The 18,826-nt window shown below is 38.0% G+C and overlaps 1 protein-coding gene across 4 annotated transcripts in view; it reads left to right on the forward strand.

Moving 5' to 3' along the window:
* LOC121731401 overlaps positions 1–18,826 on the forward strand; it is a 50,045-nt gene that overhangs the window by 12,404 nt on the left and 18,815 nt on the right. The window contains exons 2-12 of one of the 4 annotated variants that reach the window (XR_006036228.1): positions 7,376–7,497; positions 9,324–9,432; positions 10,199–10,311; positions 10,572–10,684; positions 10,863–10,941; positions 11,239–11,369; positions 11,970–12,083; positions 12,709–12,854; positions 14,011–14,117; positions 14,593–14,684; positions 14,992–15,590. Coding sequence is in view for 3 of the 4 variants with exons in the window: in XM_042120806.1 (XP_041976740.1) it covers positions 7,376–7,497; positions 9,324–9,432; positions 10,199–10,311; positions 10,572–10,684; positions 10,863–10,941; positions 11,239–11,369; positions 11,970–12,083; positions 12,709–12,854; positions 14,011–14,117; positions 14,593–14,680 (1,122 nt within the window). In the remaining variant the exon portion in view is untranslated. Of the gene's footprint in view, positions 1–7,375; positions 7,498–9,323; positions 9,433–10,198; positions 10,312–10,571; positions 10,685–10,862; positions 10,942–11,238; positions 11,370–11,969; positions 12,084–12,708; positions 12,855–14,010; positions 14,118–14,592; positions 14,685–14,991; positions 15,688–18,826 lie in introns of those variants that run through there. The other 3 variants (XM_042120806.1, XM_042120807.1, XM_042120808.1) reach the window with 3 other exon arrangements.

An 18,826-nucleotide genomic window follows, 5' to 3' on the forward strand; every position in this document is an offset into this window, starting at 1 on the left:
CAAGTGTGCTACGCCGTAGAGGCTCTACGGAAAACGGAATGAACCGCGTTTAAAAAGCGCATTACAATTATTTATTAAAACGAAGTAAAAAATAGTCTAATAAGAAAATAATATCTAAGATAAATGATTCATGATCATGTTATATCTGAATAAGTATATTGTAGACGCTATTGTAAACGCTACTACAATTTATTGCTTAAGAGGGCGACTAACCCAAAAAATCAAATATCGCCCTTTTCTCTTCACACTCACGCCCGTCTTTCATGTTTTTCAGGTGAAAAAGGACGACGCGGAATCATCTCCAAGTTAGTTTTTTCTTAATTACTCGATAAATGGACAACATTTTAAAAATCCGCCAGGTCAGTGTCTCAATGATGGAGTTTTATACAATGTGTTAAAATATTAACTTAGTTTAATGCACGTTTATAAAAATTCGTGAAAATTAGATACATCATTGTGATTTTTTTTATATCCAGGAAATTTTAAGATATCGTGTTTTCGCTTAGATCAAATTCTTGGAAATATAATATAGTATCTATATAGAAACTTTTCAAGTATAAAAATGAATTATAAAATCGTCAATTTTGGGTTAGTCGCCCCCTTAAGAAATAAATATTTCGTTGCGCCGAAAGTTTGAAGACAATCAAGTGATGTTACATCATTTTATTGTTTTTACCAATTTTCATAAAAATCGGTTCAGCGAACAGTCCATCAAACCGACAAATGTACACATAAGTGACTCAAATTGTCCAAAACAATTGGCCACTCAAATGATGAGAAAACGAATCTCGTAAACCAACGGTTCCTGGAATCGTAAGTGACAAATAATGACGTCATTAGTTCCGCTGATAAGCCCTCACTTCCCGACGATCAGTGATTTCCTATAGGCGTGTGGGAAACTTTAAGTTAAGATGACTAACGGAGTGTTAACTGGAAACGAGATGGATGGCATGACAACATTTCTAGCTTTGGCTAAAGTTTAGAATAAAAGTAAGGCTCATGCATATTGGACAAAAGAATTTTCATACAAGAACGCTATCTACGGCACGCCAAATCCAAATGTTAACATGGCCCCAAACAAATCCGATGTGGGGGTTTTTTGACTGCACTTATCACTTAAAAAAGTAACAAAAAAATCAAACACTTCTTTTAAAGTAGTGTTTTTGTATGTTTGGTTGCTTCCAATCCTCTTTATGACAATTTTATCTTTTTGTCCGATCTCTTATTAAATTGAATCACGGATCATGAGATATAAATTGTTGATATCACCAGCTGACCTCTAGTACCCATGACCTACTAAATTACTTATGATTTAGCAACATCCTAAACTTCATTCAACTCTTTAATTACCTGTTATTAATGGTTTTTGTTATTCCAAATTATTTGAGCGTAATAACCAATTAAAAAAAAATACGATTATTGTTTTTGACGTTATATAATTACTTTCATTGAGTTTCAGGAGATTTTGAGGTTCTTTGACAGTCTTTATCTATTTGCTAGCGCTTTTCGTAGGCAATTTCAGAACATCAACTAATTGATAACGCTATTCAATAGATAAACCTATCAATAAATCTTAGAAACTGAGCATAAATCAGGTCTCCCATACCCTATTGATTCAATATCTGATGCTTGATACTGTTTCAAAATGAAGTTAAGAAACAATCCTCCATGCTCGCTATCATGTTCTTGCTCAACGCGCCATATGAGCAATGGTCGCAAATGGTTGTCTTGCCAATCGAACTTCGGACCGGTTCGGTTACGTCAAATATCATAGGCATAACTTATATAACGTTAAACAGTTATTGCAGTTTTGTTCTACTGTAATTTCCGTTTCGTTTGATATAAGTTATACAGCTATTGTTTTCATTGCTTTTTGTACAAATGCAAGCATGTATTGATCTTCTTTTATACCGAACCGTAGAATTGGCTTAATAAAATTCGGAAAAGGTGCCTCACCATTCTATACCATGATTAAAAAAGTTTGCCACCATGATTACGACCGGAGTACGACCGGGCTATGACCGGCCGGAACCTGTCATATTGCACAAAAGCTTTTAAAACGGCTGGCCCTTTAACCAAGACGTTTTCTTTATGTGATTTGTGATTGTGAGATTATTTACAATTAAGCAAAACACTTAAATCAATTAAAAATATTCAGGGCGAACCCCATACGGAAGTCGATTTTCGTACAAGAATGAAATAACTTCCCACATTATAATAATTGATTTGATCAATAAATATTTCTACATCAAGGACAGAAATTGTGTTTGCGTATGACACAACTGTTAATGGATACAAGATCGTAGATACAATTGTTTGTCATCGTGTCAACTTGTTTAACTCGTTAGAGGAATGCAAAAAATTAGTCTAATATGTATAATATCATGAGATCTACGTATCGCGTTATATACTTATATACCCATTATAATACGTATGATTTAATGCCAGTCGTGTCGATCATCCGTTTCCGTCCGTCCGTCCTTTTAAGAATAAAGGAATAGAGTGCTTTTGTGTACTGCGCACACACTTGGGTACTATAAAAAATACTCCTGCGTAACTGGTCTGGTTTCAATGAAACCAGTCACGGTCACTAACTAGTATCTAACTATACAGAATCAGCTTGAATAATATAGTCTCTCATATTATGATTTATGACGTATCCAATGTGAAAATGAAAAAAAAATACAAACACAAGCAGATCTTGAATTCACTGCGGATTATACTCTAACCTTGACTCTTTAACGTTGTTAGTGGCGGCCGAAAAGGAAGATCTTCCGACCGAGCGAGATAGCATGCTCGGTCAGGCCGAAGCCCACTGACGTCTTTTCAGACGTTGTATATATCTTGCCGTTCTCCGAAACTTCGATAGCGCGATGCAGGAATGTTAGGCGAATTGTGGGTACCGCCACATCATTCCCCCCCGAAGACCTGTGGTATTCTTCGATGCGCTTGTGTTGTCAGGTGTGGGCCGAAGCTACGCGTGCAATGACCAGGAGAGGGACCCCGTGCTCTGCTTGCTGACCGGTCGTTGTAGCCTATGGCTGCCCCGTTCAAGCCAGACACGGGTTCGACCAGCGCGGAAGCCTAACGCGGCTTATGGTCGAGGCGACCCGGTTATGCTTGATGTCTGCTGACGTGGTGCGGAGGGGCGGGGAGTGTTGATGATGATTGATGTCCAGAAGGATGCGTGTTCTTGTCGGTGGTCACCAATTTAACGTTGTTAGTGGTGGCCGAAAAGGAAGATCTTCCGACCGAGCGAGATAGCATGCTCGGTCAGGCCGAAGCCCACTGACGTCTTTTCAGACGTTGTATATATCTTGCCGTTCTCCGAAACTTCGATAGCGCGATGCAGGAATGTTAGGCGAATTGTGGGTACCGCCACATCATTCCCCCCCGAAGACCTGTGGTATTCTTCGATGCGCTTGTGTTGTCAGGTGTGGGCCGAAGCTACGCGTGCAATGACCAGGAGAGGGACCCCGTGCTCTGCTTGCTGACCGGTCGTTGTAGCCTATGGCTGCCCCGTTCAAGCCAGACACTGGTTCGACCAGCGCGGAAGCCTAACGCGGCTTATGGTCGAGGCGACCCGGTTATGCTTGATGTCTGCTGACGTGGTGCGGAGGGGCGGGGAGTGTTGATGATGATTGATGTCCAGAAGGATGCGTGTTCTTGTCGGTGGTCACCAATTTAACGTTGTTAGTGGCGGCCGAAAAGGAAGATCTTCCGACCGAGCGAGATAGCATGCTCGGTCAGGCCGAAGCCCACTGACGTCTTTTCAGACGTTGTATATATCTTGCCGTTCTCCGAAACTTCGATAGCGCGATGCAGGAATGTTAGGCGAATTGTGGGTACCGCCACAACTCTATATCTTTCTTTCCTCTTTATGTACTACTACATGACACCCCGCAACTTCCTTGCGTCAAAATTCGCGCGGGAACCGTACATTTTTCCGGAATAAAAAGTATCCAATGTCCTTTTCCGGGACTCAAAGTATCTCCATACCCAGCAAAATCGGTACAGCAGTTTGGGCGTGAAGAGGTAACTTTGAAGTTACTCGGGATCTCTGAAGTTAAAGACTTACTGCCACAGATAGAGTGGAACATTAATTACTTTAATGTAATTAATTCAAAATTTTGACATAAGCCCCATACATTATCTGTCAAACTCTTCATTAAATTGATGGTTAATCATAATTAAATGTCTCTGAGTACGGCGGTAAGTTAATTTTAAAAAAGGAGATAGGAAAGTTGTTATCCCGGAAAAACGCGCGTAAATCTGCTAATTTCGAAAAATCGAAACGGGAAACAAAATTTATCAAAAATCAATAGTTTTTTCTTCTACTCGTGACTGTACCAGTTGGATGTATAGAATTAGTAAAATTACGTGCCCTTACTGTTACGTTTTTTACTGTGTGAGATGGAATACGATTTTAATACGTTAGAACCCGTTAGGTTAATGATGAGGTTGCAGAAACGGTACGTATCGCTATAGCAAGTGCTTTTAAATCTAAGCGTAATTTAACTAATACATAATACAGGTCAAGCCAGTAAAAGCGGAAGTAACTAATGAAGGCTTGCACTTATAAGCTGATGTGCTGAATCATAAGCTTACTAATACTTAACTGTCTTACAGCAAAAAAAAATATTATTTTTAGGCATACATTTCTAAGTTTCGTTTTATTTTCATCTGGAACTCTCGGACTGCAACTTTTTATTACGTGACCATTACGATCGTTAATCGAAATATTTATTAGATTAAGTGCAAATAATATAATGTACAGGCTTAAGACGTTTTACGAGCATGGACAGTGTCGCAAAGTGCGAACTCCATTCAAAGTTTTAAGTATGATTATACAAGACTACCATAAGATAAACTTGGACGTCAGATTTTGTACGATAGCTAACTCTCTACGTAACAAGCTCGAAGGCAATTTATGGGTCAATAAATCCCATACACAGTAATAAAGCAACGGGCCAATCTGTGGTATCACGATGTGGCGATGAGATCGTGGCCGTCGGGCCTGACCCCGCAGGGTTAGCCGTATACGGCGCTGATACACACTGTATAAACTGACTGCTTTTGATGCCTACTTTATAAGAGAGTAATGAGGAATATAAGTACTTTGATGTAAGCCGCGATTTTGTTAAGCATAAATACGTTTGCTGCCCGAAAACCGTATGTTTTTCGTAATCGAAACTATCTTATCTTTTCCGCAGATTCAAATTATCTCTGTACCAATTTTTTTCAAAATCGGTTCAGCCTTCAGCGGTTTAAGCGTGAAGAGGCAACATATACACAGTGCCGTAAATAGCCTTTTTTGCGCCCTGTGCCGTGTGTGAGATTCTATAACTGCGCCCCTGTTTCTTTTTTAGATATTATAGGTACCCGAGCAATGCTACGTATAAGCCCCTCTAATCTGGCCATTCTTGCACCCCCCCAGAGTCTACGCCCTGTGCCTGGGCACCGGTGGCACCGCCCTATTTACGGCACTGCATATAGGTACACTGAGAGGCTTTTCCTTCGATCGCGGATTCTTGGAAATGCTATTGTATTCTATTGTTGTCGCGATCACCGGTGCCCTTATGGGGCTTAAAAGATTAATATTAGGAATATCAATCGATGTTACACATCAATTTTATAAACTTTTATCATAGTTTTTCATCAATATAGAGTATTTACTAAAAAGCTGTTGTATCACATGCTTTACAGATAAGTACAGTCGCGATCATAACCGCAACAAGAATGTATTGTTATGCAACAGAGACGGATTCCAATCCATATATTACTTTACTTTGACAGATATGTGTAAATATACATTATACAAAACTAGATGACGCCCGCAACTCCGTTGCGCCAAAACTCGTTTATCGCGCGGGAACCTTACATTTTCCCGGGACAAAAGTATCCTGTGTCCTTTCTCGGGACTCAAAGTATCTTAAGCCAAATTTCAGCAAAATCTGTTCAGCGATTTGGGCATGAAGAGGTAACAAACAGAAAGACAGACAGACACACTCAGTTCCGGAAAGGATATAGGATAGTGGCAAAATATACCGCAACACAAACTTTCGGCGCGACGAATATTATGCAACTTCTGGTATAAAACTATTTAGAGTTTTTTTTTGACAATGATTACAGTTTAAAACTTTCTTAAATTGCCTACTAACTGCTTGCCTAATCTATCGGTTTAGAAAAATCAATCATCTTTATCTTTCTAGAATCTAATACTGTCTACGTAAACGCTTGTGTTCCTGACCGTACACCTAAAGTGGCGGATTTCTATTGATATTTGATTGTCAGGTCCTTCTAGGCAAATCTCCAAGTCTGGGCAGATTATTGTCGCAGATTGTACAGTAATTGCATTACATTATCCAAACATGGACGACTTGGCTTATATTGTGAATAAATATGAGCTATTTTCTATCCGATACTTATGGGGTAAACAATGAAATTACAATAATTTATTAGCTCAATTACAATACTTTTTATTTATCAATATCAGCTGCAGCTGCCTAGAAAACATTTTTTACAACGTAAGTTTTAGAGGATTAATTATTTACGTACGAACGAATATGTGCATTTTGTGACCAAATATTATGCATTGTGATTTGTTATTAAACTGTAAACAAGTTGTGAGATTTAAAAAAAAACAAGTTTTACAAAATATAAGGTGGTTATAATTTGATATGAAGTTGCAGAGTAAGATAAAATGTGGTATATAATATTTAAAAACGTTGCTTAACGTGTTCCGTGTGCACCGAAGCATTAAGAATAAATTCATCTTAACATTTTATGAATTTAAACAGATCTTTCATAAAAAATATCTTTTAATCACTTACGGATTTCGTCGCGGGGAACTTTTTTATTCCCGACGTTTCGGCTGCTTTCCAGCGGCTGTGGTCACGTGTGGACTGATGTGATGTGTGATGTCAAACTCGCTAACTTTAAAAACTAACCGACGATTCATCCATTATTATTTTCTTTCCGATCTACGCAGGAATCAGGATACACTTTAAAATTACATTATAAATTTCCCTCCTCCGACCTCCAGCCATTTTGTTGATTAACAAGGCAAACTTAGTTGCCAAATACCGCCTCTAAGCAACTGTTTATTTGTGGAGCATTCGACTTCTTTACAACTAAACTTAAACGATATTACCACAAAAGATTAAACATCAGTTGAACAGTTGTTTTGAGACCATTTTGTACTGAATTTTTCTCTAATCAACTGTTCAACGGGTGTTCAAATCTTTTGTAGTAAGACCGAATATGTCTGACAGATAAAGTTTGAATTTCTTAAGCCAACTTGAAAATGAGTTATTCGTACCTTAGATTATCTTTATGCTTCCAACTTTGTTCATGAAATACTATCTTGTTACAGAGCACGGAGAGCAGTGGGGACTTCGCCCCGGTGGTGACAGCGACATGCAAGACCGACATCATGTCCATACGGATCAACTTCAGCCAGCCCTTCCACGGAGTCGCGCATGCTAGGGAGTTTAGGTAATATTTCAAGGATATCCTTGTATTATTTCTACAGATAGGGATAAAGGAATGTTAAGGATAAAGCCAAACTAGCGTAATTTGTGAGTTGTGTTTCGGTCGCGTAAATAATATATTTTCATACAAATCATGATTCATGACTCACAAAATTACGCTCGTGTGAATCAAACAGGACTTTTGTATGAAACTGAATACAGCAGAATTTCTGCCAGCCGAAATTCTGCGACTCACAAATTACGCTCGTTTGGCTTCAACCTAATACGCGCTGTACGCTGATTTATTGAATTAAAAAATGTTACAATGCGAATGAAAACTGCTGGCACAAAATCTTGCGTTCAGCACTGAACCTAATAAATAATTATTGTACTTTGGACACTCCTCATCCACATTGACGAGTGGCAGTCTTCCACAGTGCATTTTTTGCCTAACTTTCTGCCACGCACCGTAAAACTCTGGAGATAACTGTCGCCAGCAGTATCTTCGGACTAATACGAGCTGCAAACCTTCAAGAAAGCATGTTCCCTCTTAAAAAGTCGGTAACGCACCTGCAACTCTTCTGATATTGCGAGTGTTTATGGGCGATGGTAGTTGCCATCAGGTGATCCGTTTGCTCGTTTGCCTCCTAATCTTATAAAAAAATCTTCTTGGGCCTAATAGATAACTTTTCCACTTGGTTTCTAAATGATACAGCATGGTTATTATAGTTAATGCCCAGCGCGGAAATGGTTTATGGATTTTACTATCTTCTCTGACCGTTGTGCCGTTCTTCGTAACCTCATTTAGATTTTACCGTGAGGACTTGAATCTCTTTTGTAGAGCCTCTGCTTTAGCCTAAGCAGATACATGCTGTTGCTATTATATTTAACTTCACCTTATAATAATCAACGAGCCTCAATTTTGTAAGTTTATTGAACTTGCTAATAATGGAAACCTAAGGAGATACAGTTTATTTCTCGGTAAAACGAGTCAGTTGTAAAATTGACTTTGCCGAAGTGTTCGTAGCGAAACACGTTTGAGGAACTAGGAAGTGTGTGTAACCGCGCGTACTGGAATTACAATTACTCCATTTCACGTAACTGCTTTTTCCCGTACTCGTATGGGTGTTCTGTATCGGTTACATGGTTAATGAATATGGTGACGAGAACACCTATGAATTCGTAACTAAAAATAACGCGCGCCTCTTTTGCAAATAAATTATTGTAGGTTGCCAATATTCAGATAATGTTGCGGGTACTATACTACGAGTACTATTAAGGGCTCCATTAAATGGAAATATTATATTTAAATTATTAAAGATATTTTCGCCTCCTCCTCGCGTCGTGTTTCTCATTGCTGAGGGTCGTGATTCCCCTTTTGGAGTTTAGTGACGACCACATTACGCCATCTGTGGCGATCCTTGGCAGAATGGAGAGCATGATGCTCTTTGAGGCCGGTGACCAAAGAAATCCAAAACTCTACGTAGGCAGATTGACGACAGTCTTGTTTTTATCTTTAAGTCACTAAGGATGGAGACGTTGGTACGAAAGGCGGTCCAAGATATTTTCAATGTATCAGTAAATCAAACCACAATCTTACCGAGAATACAAATCAAAAGTTTGTTAGTAACATGATACTGACCAACTTTAAAATTTAAAATAAATTGATACTGAGAGTATGCAACCGTCTATAACTATACAACCGTCTAGTATACTTTGAGTCCCGGGAAAGGACATAGACATCTACGCTTCCCGCGCGATAAACGAATTTTGGCGCAACGGAGTTGCCGGCGTTATCTAGTTGATAAGAATCATGATAATGTGGTTTTGATATTGATGATTATATTTCAGGAATCCGGCATGCATGGCGCTGGGCAACGGCACGGAGTCTGTCAGCTTCGACATCAGCCTTATCGCCGCGCCCGGATCACCCAACTACTGCGGGGTCTTCAGAAATAATGTGACTTAATATTTTACTAAGCTGGGTACTCACTGAACAGTGTTGCATGTAACGTGTCAGATACGAATGCAAGTGGGTTGTGAAGTCGGTTGTGAATGTACAAATAGGCTCGTGCCTAAGTCAGTGACGGATTAGCCCAGCAATTGCCTATAAGGCATCACATCTGAGGGGGCACCAGAAGAGTAAAGGTTCAAAGACCGATTCTAGTTGAGATATCGGATAGGGAGGCCCACAGGCATGGATTGCTTAGGGCATCAAGTAGTCTTAATCCCTAATATGGCCTAAGTACTATGCTACGTATTAACTTAATACAGTATCTGATACATTACTAGCACTGCTAAGCCAATACCCTCTTCTACAGTTACCTAAATTAATATCTACATAAAAATAATAATAGGTTGGGAAAAAGTCTTTTCGCATTATAGTATGTATGAACTTGTCATAGCTTTTAATCACTGTGGGTTGCACCAGAAGTGTTCTTACAGGTTATCGTCAAATATGGCGTCTATTATTGACTTTAACCAGAGATTTGACAATTCATTTGATATTTTGTTATAGTTAACTTATTGAAGTATTTTTAACAACCCGTAGATTTATCGATTATTTTTATTTGTGTTCCGAACTGCGTAGAACGCGCTCAGAGCATCTCGAAGCCGAGGAGTGTTAGATTTATTCTTTAGTTCATTCATCATATTATAGTATAATATTTATATAGCAAAATTGTTTATATTTACTTACTGTCATATTATTATGTTTCTGTTTTTAGCGAACGGACGAACGCCTGTTGCCTCTCGCCGTGCGCGTACACAAGACGCTCGAGTTGGCTGATGACAAGATCTTCGTCATCACATGCGGCAAGGCTGGCTTCAGGAATGCGAGGTGATTTATTGCTCATTGATTAATTACTAAAGAGCACAAAAGGCATAGAAAAATCAAACTGATTTACTTTAAAATACTTCCCGCATTTGTTTAACGCTTGCAGCATAGGAATTTTCTATCGATATACGAAGTTTTCATTACTAATTAGAATTTCCCTTGCTGAAAATTACCTTATACATATTATACATTTGACTACACATGCGTATAAATTTATGAGTATTAAGCTTAAGTACCGTACTTAAAAAAAAAACATATTACAGAAACGAAACATCTCTGGTATCACTCCGTCTGCTGAACTCGGAGGGACGGAAGGTGCTGAATGCCGCCTTCGGCATGCCCTACACTCTGCGAGCTGAAATCACCAAACCTGATGGTGAGTGTTATAATACTTATATTACCACATTCTCGCCAGGGAAAAGCCAAAGGAGTTGTAGGTATTTTTTTAACTTTCACTTAGCCTTCTACTTTCCATGTCTCAGTGATTAATAAAAAAATTCAAACCAATTGTAAAAATTACAATCAATTAAAAACGAAATTTTTACACATTTCAGGAACTCACGGAATCAGAATGAGGAATTGCTTCGCTTTCAACATGCGCAACAACACCGTAGAGCTTTTGGATAGCAGAGGGTAAAATTATAACAATATTTACTAGCCTGTGCAAAGGAAACTGTAGTCATTATACACTAGCAGAGTACCTGTAACCCAGCAAAACCTGGACATACACGACATCAGTGAAGCCTCTGGTATTGCATTCTTGCATTCCTGGTCATTATAATCCTCAATCCTCTATGGGCTTCCGGTTACCTTACTGACTCTGAGAAAATCCAAACTTCACGTTGGTTTTTTGTAGGTTGTGTTATATATCTGATCTCACTTCTGGAGTCATCAAATGCCTAACAGTCAACTGAACGTTCGCCTTCACAGATGCCCGCTCCAGCAGCAGTCAGTCGCTATCAAGAGCGAGAACAACGCCGCCGAGCTGGCCATCGCCTCCATGTTCCGCTTCCCCGACTCCTCGCAGGTCAACTTCCAGTGCGAAATCGGAATATGTAAAGGTAATATCTTTAGTAAATGAGCATAGATTATTATGTAACCAAGGTCGTGTTTTTTTCTATAGGTACTTAACAGTTTTCTGTAAAGCGTCTCACAGACAGACGCGGCCTGTGGTGGCGGTGGCGGTGGCGGTCAGTTGGATGACTTGAGAGTTCTAGGAACGACACAGACACACGCGGCCACGCGGCCAAGCCATCCGACTGACCGCCACCGCCACCGCCACCGCCACCGCCACCGCAGACCGCGTCTGTCTGAGAGACGCTTTAAGATAATTATATCGACTCCAGACGCGGACGTAGCCTGAAAATAATAGAAGGGATGCTTATGAATGGACTCTCTCATGGACTCAACATCCATGGCGATATCTGCAGGTTTAGCATAATCCCCGTAGAAACAGTTTCTTTCTACGCAAGAATAGACAAAGTGATAGATTGACAAAGGTAATCCGCCATTTGTCACTAAAATCCGTCAGTATAGCAGACACACATAGCAGTTTCTTAGGTTTAGGGGCGGCCATTTCCTATGGCCTATAACAATATAAGCTATTCATACCGAAGCATTACGGTACTATGAAAAATTAAAGATATACAATTACCTTCCAGGCACGTGTCAGCCGATCGACTGCACGACGGACGGTCGCACGGAGACGGCGGACGAGGAGGGCTCCGTCACCGCCTCCACCGGCATATTCGTGCTCGACCCCAACGACAGCGCTGGTAATTATTCTATTTTCAAAATTTTCACTTTCATCGAAACCTAATTTTGATGTGCTTGAGTTATTTACATTGTGCCCGGTGAGGATTCTCCTTGTACTCTTTTAGTTCAGAGTGTGATAATCGACACGTTTAGGCACAGGACATCGTCAGTACACGACTGAATTTTCGATAGAATTTCGGGCACAGCTGTATTATCGAATTTGTAGGCATGGTTGTTACGTAGTTTATATCCCCTCTTTGGGCAAGGTAGGTACGGGTAGGTGGGTACTGTAGACCTACAATGGAGGGAGTTATATTGTTTGGAGCACATATTTTGTGTAATATTAGAGAGCTTAGCTTAGCTTGCACAGGCACGATTTTCCTGGTTAAAGCATTCCACCAGGCACCAACCAAAGTCTTGTGGAAATAATATGCGTAGGGGCCACAAAGGAAGATCTTCCGACCGAGCGAAGTGTTATAATAAGCCCCGGTCAGGCCGGAGCCCACGTGATACATTTCAGCTGTCGTATATATACCGACGCGCTCAGAAAACTTCGATAGCGCGATGCAGGAATGTTAGGCGAATTGTGGGTACCGCCACAGTCTCATTTCAAAAATTATTACATTATTATTTTTTTTATTTCAGTCGCAGCGCTAGCGTGCTCGGAGAGCGGCGTGCGGCCCCTCTGGCTGTTGTACCTGGCCATCGCGCTGGGCGTCATGTTCCTTGTAATGCTGCTCATCAACTGCTTCCTGTGTACCGCCATGACCTGCTCCTGCGCTAGGACTGATGTAAGTAGTCGATTAAGCCATCGCCTATACTCTGACCACTTAAAGCGTGACTATCGTAGCATATATTTAGTATGCTACGAAGGTCGCACCATAGGACCTAGGCAATCAGCCATCGGCTTGTCGTGTAACGTGTTATAACAAAGAAATCGTAAACGCTACGAGGAAGAGAAAATGTCGATTTAAGATTACTTAGGTATCCGTATTTTTTTTTTCTTTTGTTTTCTAATTTGTTATCCATTTACAATTGGATATAATAAGTTCCTAATTTTACTAATTGTACCTAAATTTTTTTTGTTCCATTTTATAATAATTTTGCTAATATTGTTTTGTAACTAATTTTATTGTACTCCCACACAGACTCTTAAATAGATTTCAAGTGATCACCAGGCACTGACCTCCATTATACACAGTGCCGTAAATAGGGCGGTGATACCGGTGCCCAAGCACAGGGCGTAGACTCTGGGGGGCGCAAGAATGACCAGACCAGTGAGGCCTATGTATAGCATTGCTCTGGGTACCTATAATATTATCTAAAAAAACCAATGGCGCAGTTATGGAAGCTCGCACAGGGCGCAAAAAAGGCTATTTACGGCACTGATTATACAAGTACACTGGACTTGTGATACCCAACTGTTTTTGTGCCTATTTGAAGCGGAATCAGCGCCCCCAATGCGGGGGAAGAGAACTAAATCTGACGTAACTTGTAAATGGCCGCTTAATCGCTATTGGTTGTAGAATCTAGTATTAGTTCCAAGCACTCCCACTACTGCTATCAGCGCCAATATGGCGACTTTCAAACGTCATTTTTATGTCAGATTTAGTTCTCTTCCCCCGCATTGGGGACGCTGATTCCGCTTCAAATAGGCATAAAAAATAGCTGTCATTTCAAAGGGTATCATAAGTCCAGCGTACTTGTATAATGGAGGTCAGTGTCACCGGGCTTATCGTGACAAAAGGAGAATAGATTACTGACAGACTTTAGGGACAAATTGACAGATTTCCTTAATTAATCTGTCACTTTGTGATATTTTGTCTATTATTCGGTAAAAAATGGTTATCATGCTAAGCTAACAAATCTACCTTTTTATTGTTTCTTTCGTAGGTTTATTCTAGTTTTTTCTGTGTGGGTTTACAATTTCATTTCATTGACTCACAGGTGATTGAGAAGGACCCATCAGTGGTGGAAGACTATGACCCCTACCGTAGTTGGCACGGCAGTCAATACGGCGGCAGGTACCCTTCCTCCACTATACACTCTACGAGGTAAACTAAATGCACCTAAACACACTAATTTTGACCAGTAAGGAAAGAAGGAAAAAAAGTAAGGAAAAGCAAGACGTAACATCACGCAACTCACGCTTAACTCCACGTTAAATGTTTCATGTGCTTCAGCTTTTCGCCTTAATGTTTAAATAATATGTCCACAATGGTTGAGAACTTCCGAAAATCAGTAACTTATCTAATATTGTACATAATTTTATTAATGTCCCCAAAGGTTGAGAACTTCTGAAAAACAATGAGAAGTTTTCTAAAACGTGCCCATTATTGGCGTAGCGAGCCTTAGCGACGACTTTTGAAACACATATATTACATATATATAGTATACACGTAAATTTAAAATATTTTTTGGTACAACGCTACGCCTATGGTACTACACCCCGTTCAACACTGTTTCTGTGTTGTATAAGGATGTTTGTTGTTGATCAGTATCGTGTTTTAGCCGTATGTTGTGTTGCAGGTCAGTGTCGGACAACAGCGATCACTACGCGATAGTTCAATCGCGACCGGGCAGTCGACACTCCGGCATGCATCGAAGTAGACATTAAACTTGTAAGTTCCTCAGTAATAATAGTAGGATACGATAAGTCATACGACCTTTTGGAATGAAGAAGCATGCGACATGGACCAATAGCAATGCTGTCGGAAAGTCATGTGACTTGAGTAAATAATAAATCACTATATTATATCGCTTACAAATTCAAATAGTCGTCTGAATAGCATTTGACTCTTTTAACCAAGTTTTTAAGATCTCTATCAAGATGATAAGCAAATAAACTAACTACAAAATGACTTTATAGAACATACTTCAAGATTAGCTCTCTAAAAAATGTTTAACAATTTTCTTTTTAACTTTCAGATTTCTCAGATGAAAATATCTGGCCCCGGTGCTTGTGGAGTATATAAGTGATATGTAAATAGATACCTAGATATTAACTGTAGCTAGTTAAGTGAGGCCAATGTGTAAACGAACCTTGCCTAACAATTTTGAAAACTTAGCCGAAAACGAAAGAATGACCGCTGACTTTTATTACACAATCGATCATTCATTAAGAATATCGCGATGAAGGATATTTGTATAATAGTAGAATGGGTTTTTCCTAAAACAAATAACCTATACCGAGCGAAAAAAACAATGCGATACTTTGCAAACTTAAAAACAAAGGTATGTTTCGTAGAAAATAATAAATTAATCAGGAACAGTCAGTATTTCCAATCGTACTGCACTTCTGTAAGTCTTAAAAGTTGTTAATGTCATAATAATTAATTATAATATTAACAACATATTGATTACTACGTATTATAACCTCAGGCCAAATAAAGAAGTAAAGACAGGGTTCTGTCAACCAAAAACCGAAGTTGGTCAAACTGCGCCTCGCTATGTATTTACACACACACAAACGAAACTAGCCTTACTTTGCAAGTGATGTTTTATCCGTGTGTGCGTAGCTAGGCGTAGTAGCGTAGTTATGGCGCGTAGGTTTAAAAAAAAACAGTTTTGGTTTCACTTTTTTAGGCAAACCTCTGTCTTGACTCTTGACTATTACCTATACACCGTCACGTTACGTTAGTAACATAGAATATCATTGCATGTAGTGCCATTATTTTTTTTATGACAACGAATCCGTCCCAGGATATTAACCAATGTTTTATTAGATACAATAATAATGTCATTGTATCCTATTTTCAACACACTTTATAGAAATTATATTATATATACTTACTTAATTTAAAATTGTAGAGCCTACAATATCATAGCTATAATAATATGAGGAAAATGCTGTTTACCAAGCGTTTATCAAGCAATCATATTAATTTAGATTGTTTTATAACTTTGATTTTTAACTTTGTCTCGATTCAGTTTGTTGTAAGTGTGAAGTTAGTCATCATTAACTTCACTCTTCAAATAAACTGTATTCTAAATTATACAATGATATATAACTAAGTAGGTAAATTAAAATAAGAACACCTCAAGTTAAGCTACTTTAAGTACTGATACCACATCAATTCTGTGAATATTTTTAAACAGTATTAACAATTTCTGCTTTTTAATTTAGTTTAGTGAAATATTTTTAGTTTTAAATTGTAACTGTAACATTTTTAACCTGATTAAAGTAAAATCAACTTCGCTGACTATAGGGACCATCATTTCCGTCCTGAACTTAAACTACAAACTTCACCAGTGATTTGTAAAATATTTTATAGGCAAAATTTACTCTAAGTTAGGGTTTTGCAATAAATATTGCAAATTTTATAAATGAACATTATTTTGTACCTTATTGTGCGTATAAATATATTATAATTTATTAAAATATAAGGACTGACAACCAATTTGTTTTTTATTTCATTCTAAAACCTTTTCTTTATTTTTATTGTATCGTAAATATTTGTCGCCGCCTTCTTTAGACTGACCGAAACAAAACATTTCTTTTTAAGACATTATTTAAACAAAAGGTATTAACTAGCTTATAAAAGTTAAAGGAGACAAAAATAATGCGTAATGAATAAACTTTCAGTATTGTTCGCAAATGGAGATTTAGATAATATTAACAATATTACACAATACAATAATTATTATGTTTGCTAAATTGATTTATGTGTCCGTGTCGACCACAGGTGTCGACGTTTAATTAATAATTAGTTTTAACAGGTAACAGATTAACAGTCTAATTAAAGTTTTACGAAATGAAAATAAAATACATTTTCTGAAGGCTACAATTTTGCAATATACTTATTGCAAATTGTAGGTTTATATTGTATTCTTTATATATATTTTTTATGAAATAAGGGGGCAAACGAGCAAACGGGTCACCTGATGGTAAGCTACTACCGTCGCCCATGGACACTCGCAGCATCAGAACAGCTGCAGGTGCGTTGCCGGCCTTTTAAGAGGGAATAGGATAATAGGGGAGGGTAGGGATGGGAAGGGAATTGGGGAGGGTAAGGAAGGGAACAGGGTAGGGGATTGGGCCTCCGTTAAACTCACTCACTCGGCGAAACACAGCGCAAGCGCTGTTTCACGCCGGTTTTCTGTGAGAACGTGGTATTTCTCCGGCTCTCCCACGTATTATATATACCACGTATAATATAAGTAGATAAAATAAGAAATGTGAAGATTCCTATCTATTATTTTTGTTTTAGTTTGCCAACCACGGGTTTTTATTTGTGGGCTACTAATATTAGGGCTATTCCATTATCGCGGGTGCAACAGTTTGACACACTTAAAGCTACCTACAGGCAAAATGAAGCATATTTATTAATAAAATATCCCTTGAAGGGATACATATTAACTAGTTTGACAATGATTTATAAATGAGAACTTCATAAAATGTATGAAGGGCCACAAAACAGGTTTGAAGTGCTGTCGCGGGTGCAACCAATTTGACCCTCCATTAAGAACTGTGATGAGTTCATATGTGAATACTGGTTATTGCGAAACTTTTACAAAACAACTTGCCTATATTTCAAAATAGCATAAAACAAAGAAACTATGTAACTAGATAAAAGTAATTATAGTAATAAGTACTTGAAATTATTAACATTTCTACGATCGCGGGTGCAAAATCTAAATTCTCAAATCTCTTAAAGGTGAATTAAATCGTAATTCTCTAACAAATTTTAAAATTTTCGACATGGAATATGTAATTATAGCAGTAAGTTTCTAATAAAACTGCACCAAATTGTAGTTTTTTTTTTAATTATCAGTTGTTTATTGGCCTGACAAAATTAATCGTCTAAATCACTAAAAACGATTGAATAGTGTAATTTATACAAAAGAGTTCGAACTATACTACAACTAAACATTAATTTGAAATATACGCTATTTTAATTTAAAATATGGGAAAAAACATCGCATCCGTTAGATGATATTGTTTAAAAACGCTCTAAATTATTCGAATTCCATCTTTTACCGATAAAAGTTGTCTTACTAGTAAATACACATCTTCTTACGTATATTCCAATTAAAAAATGTAACTTATGCCACATTTTAAAAATTCTCGTTGAGGGCCGTCTGTAGCGGAATGGCCCATTACTAATAATTAGCCATCATAATTTTTATTAACTTTACATTTTGTAACTTAGTTATAAGGGTGTAGAAAAACGGAGTAATACTTGCACATAATATTTTATTTCATACTTTCGACTAGGATACTGGTTACTTCCACATGCACGACATGATTATGTAGTATAAGCGATATAATAACAAAAGTATTTTAACATTAATTTTATCGTAAACGAAAAATATATATTTTTATAAATAACACAGATGAAAGGTTAAAGATAAATTATTTACAATCTTATACATGCTAAATTCTCATATATATTAAAATTTACAATATCGGAATGGCGAAAATACAAATTTCAAGAATGTATTGCTTTCGGCAATACATTGTTTTAGATAAAGTTCACAATGATATTGTACTTATACAGATATGTTACGTCCATACTATTTTTCGGCTTATTTTTAAACGTCGAATCGTATCGCTGTCTCTTTCTTCGCCTGAGCTATGACGAAAATTCGATTTTTTCCAGATTGTTCGAAAAAATAATTGAAAATGTAAATAATCGAGGTATTTATTGCAATCAAGACATGTGGTAAGAGATTCCATGTGTTTAGTTTACTTTCGGGTCATAATTGGTACATTTTCGATACACGCACGACGTCATTTTCAATTTGTTTAGGTAAGACAAGA

This window comes from Aricia agestis, chromosome 10 (assembly GCF_905147365.1).
Source record: "Aricia agestis chromosome 10, ilAriAges1.1, whole genome shotgun sequence".
Lineage (NCBI taxonomy): Eukaryota > Metazoa > Arthropoda > Insecta > Lepidoptera > Lycaenidae > Aricia > Aricia agestis.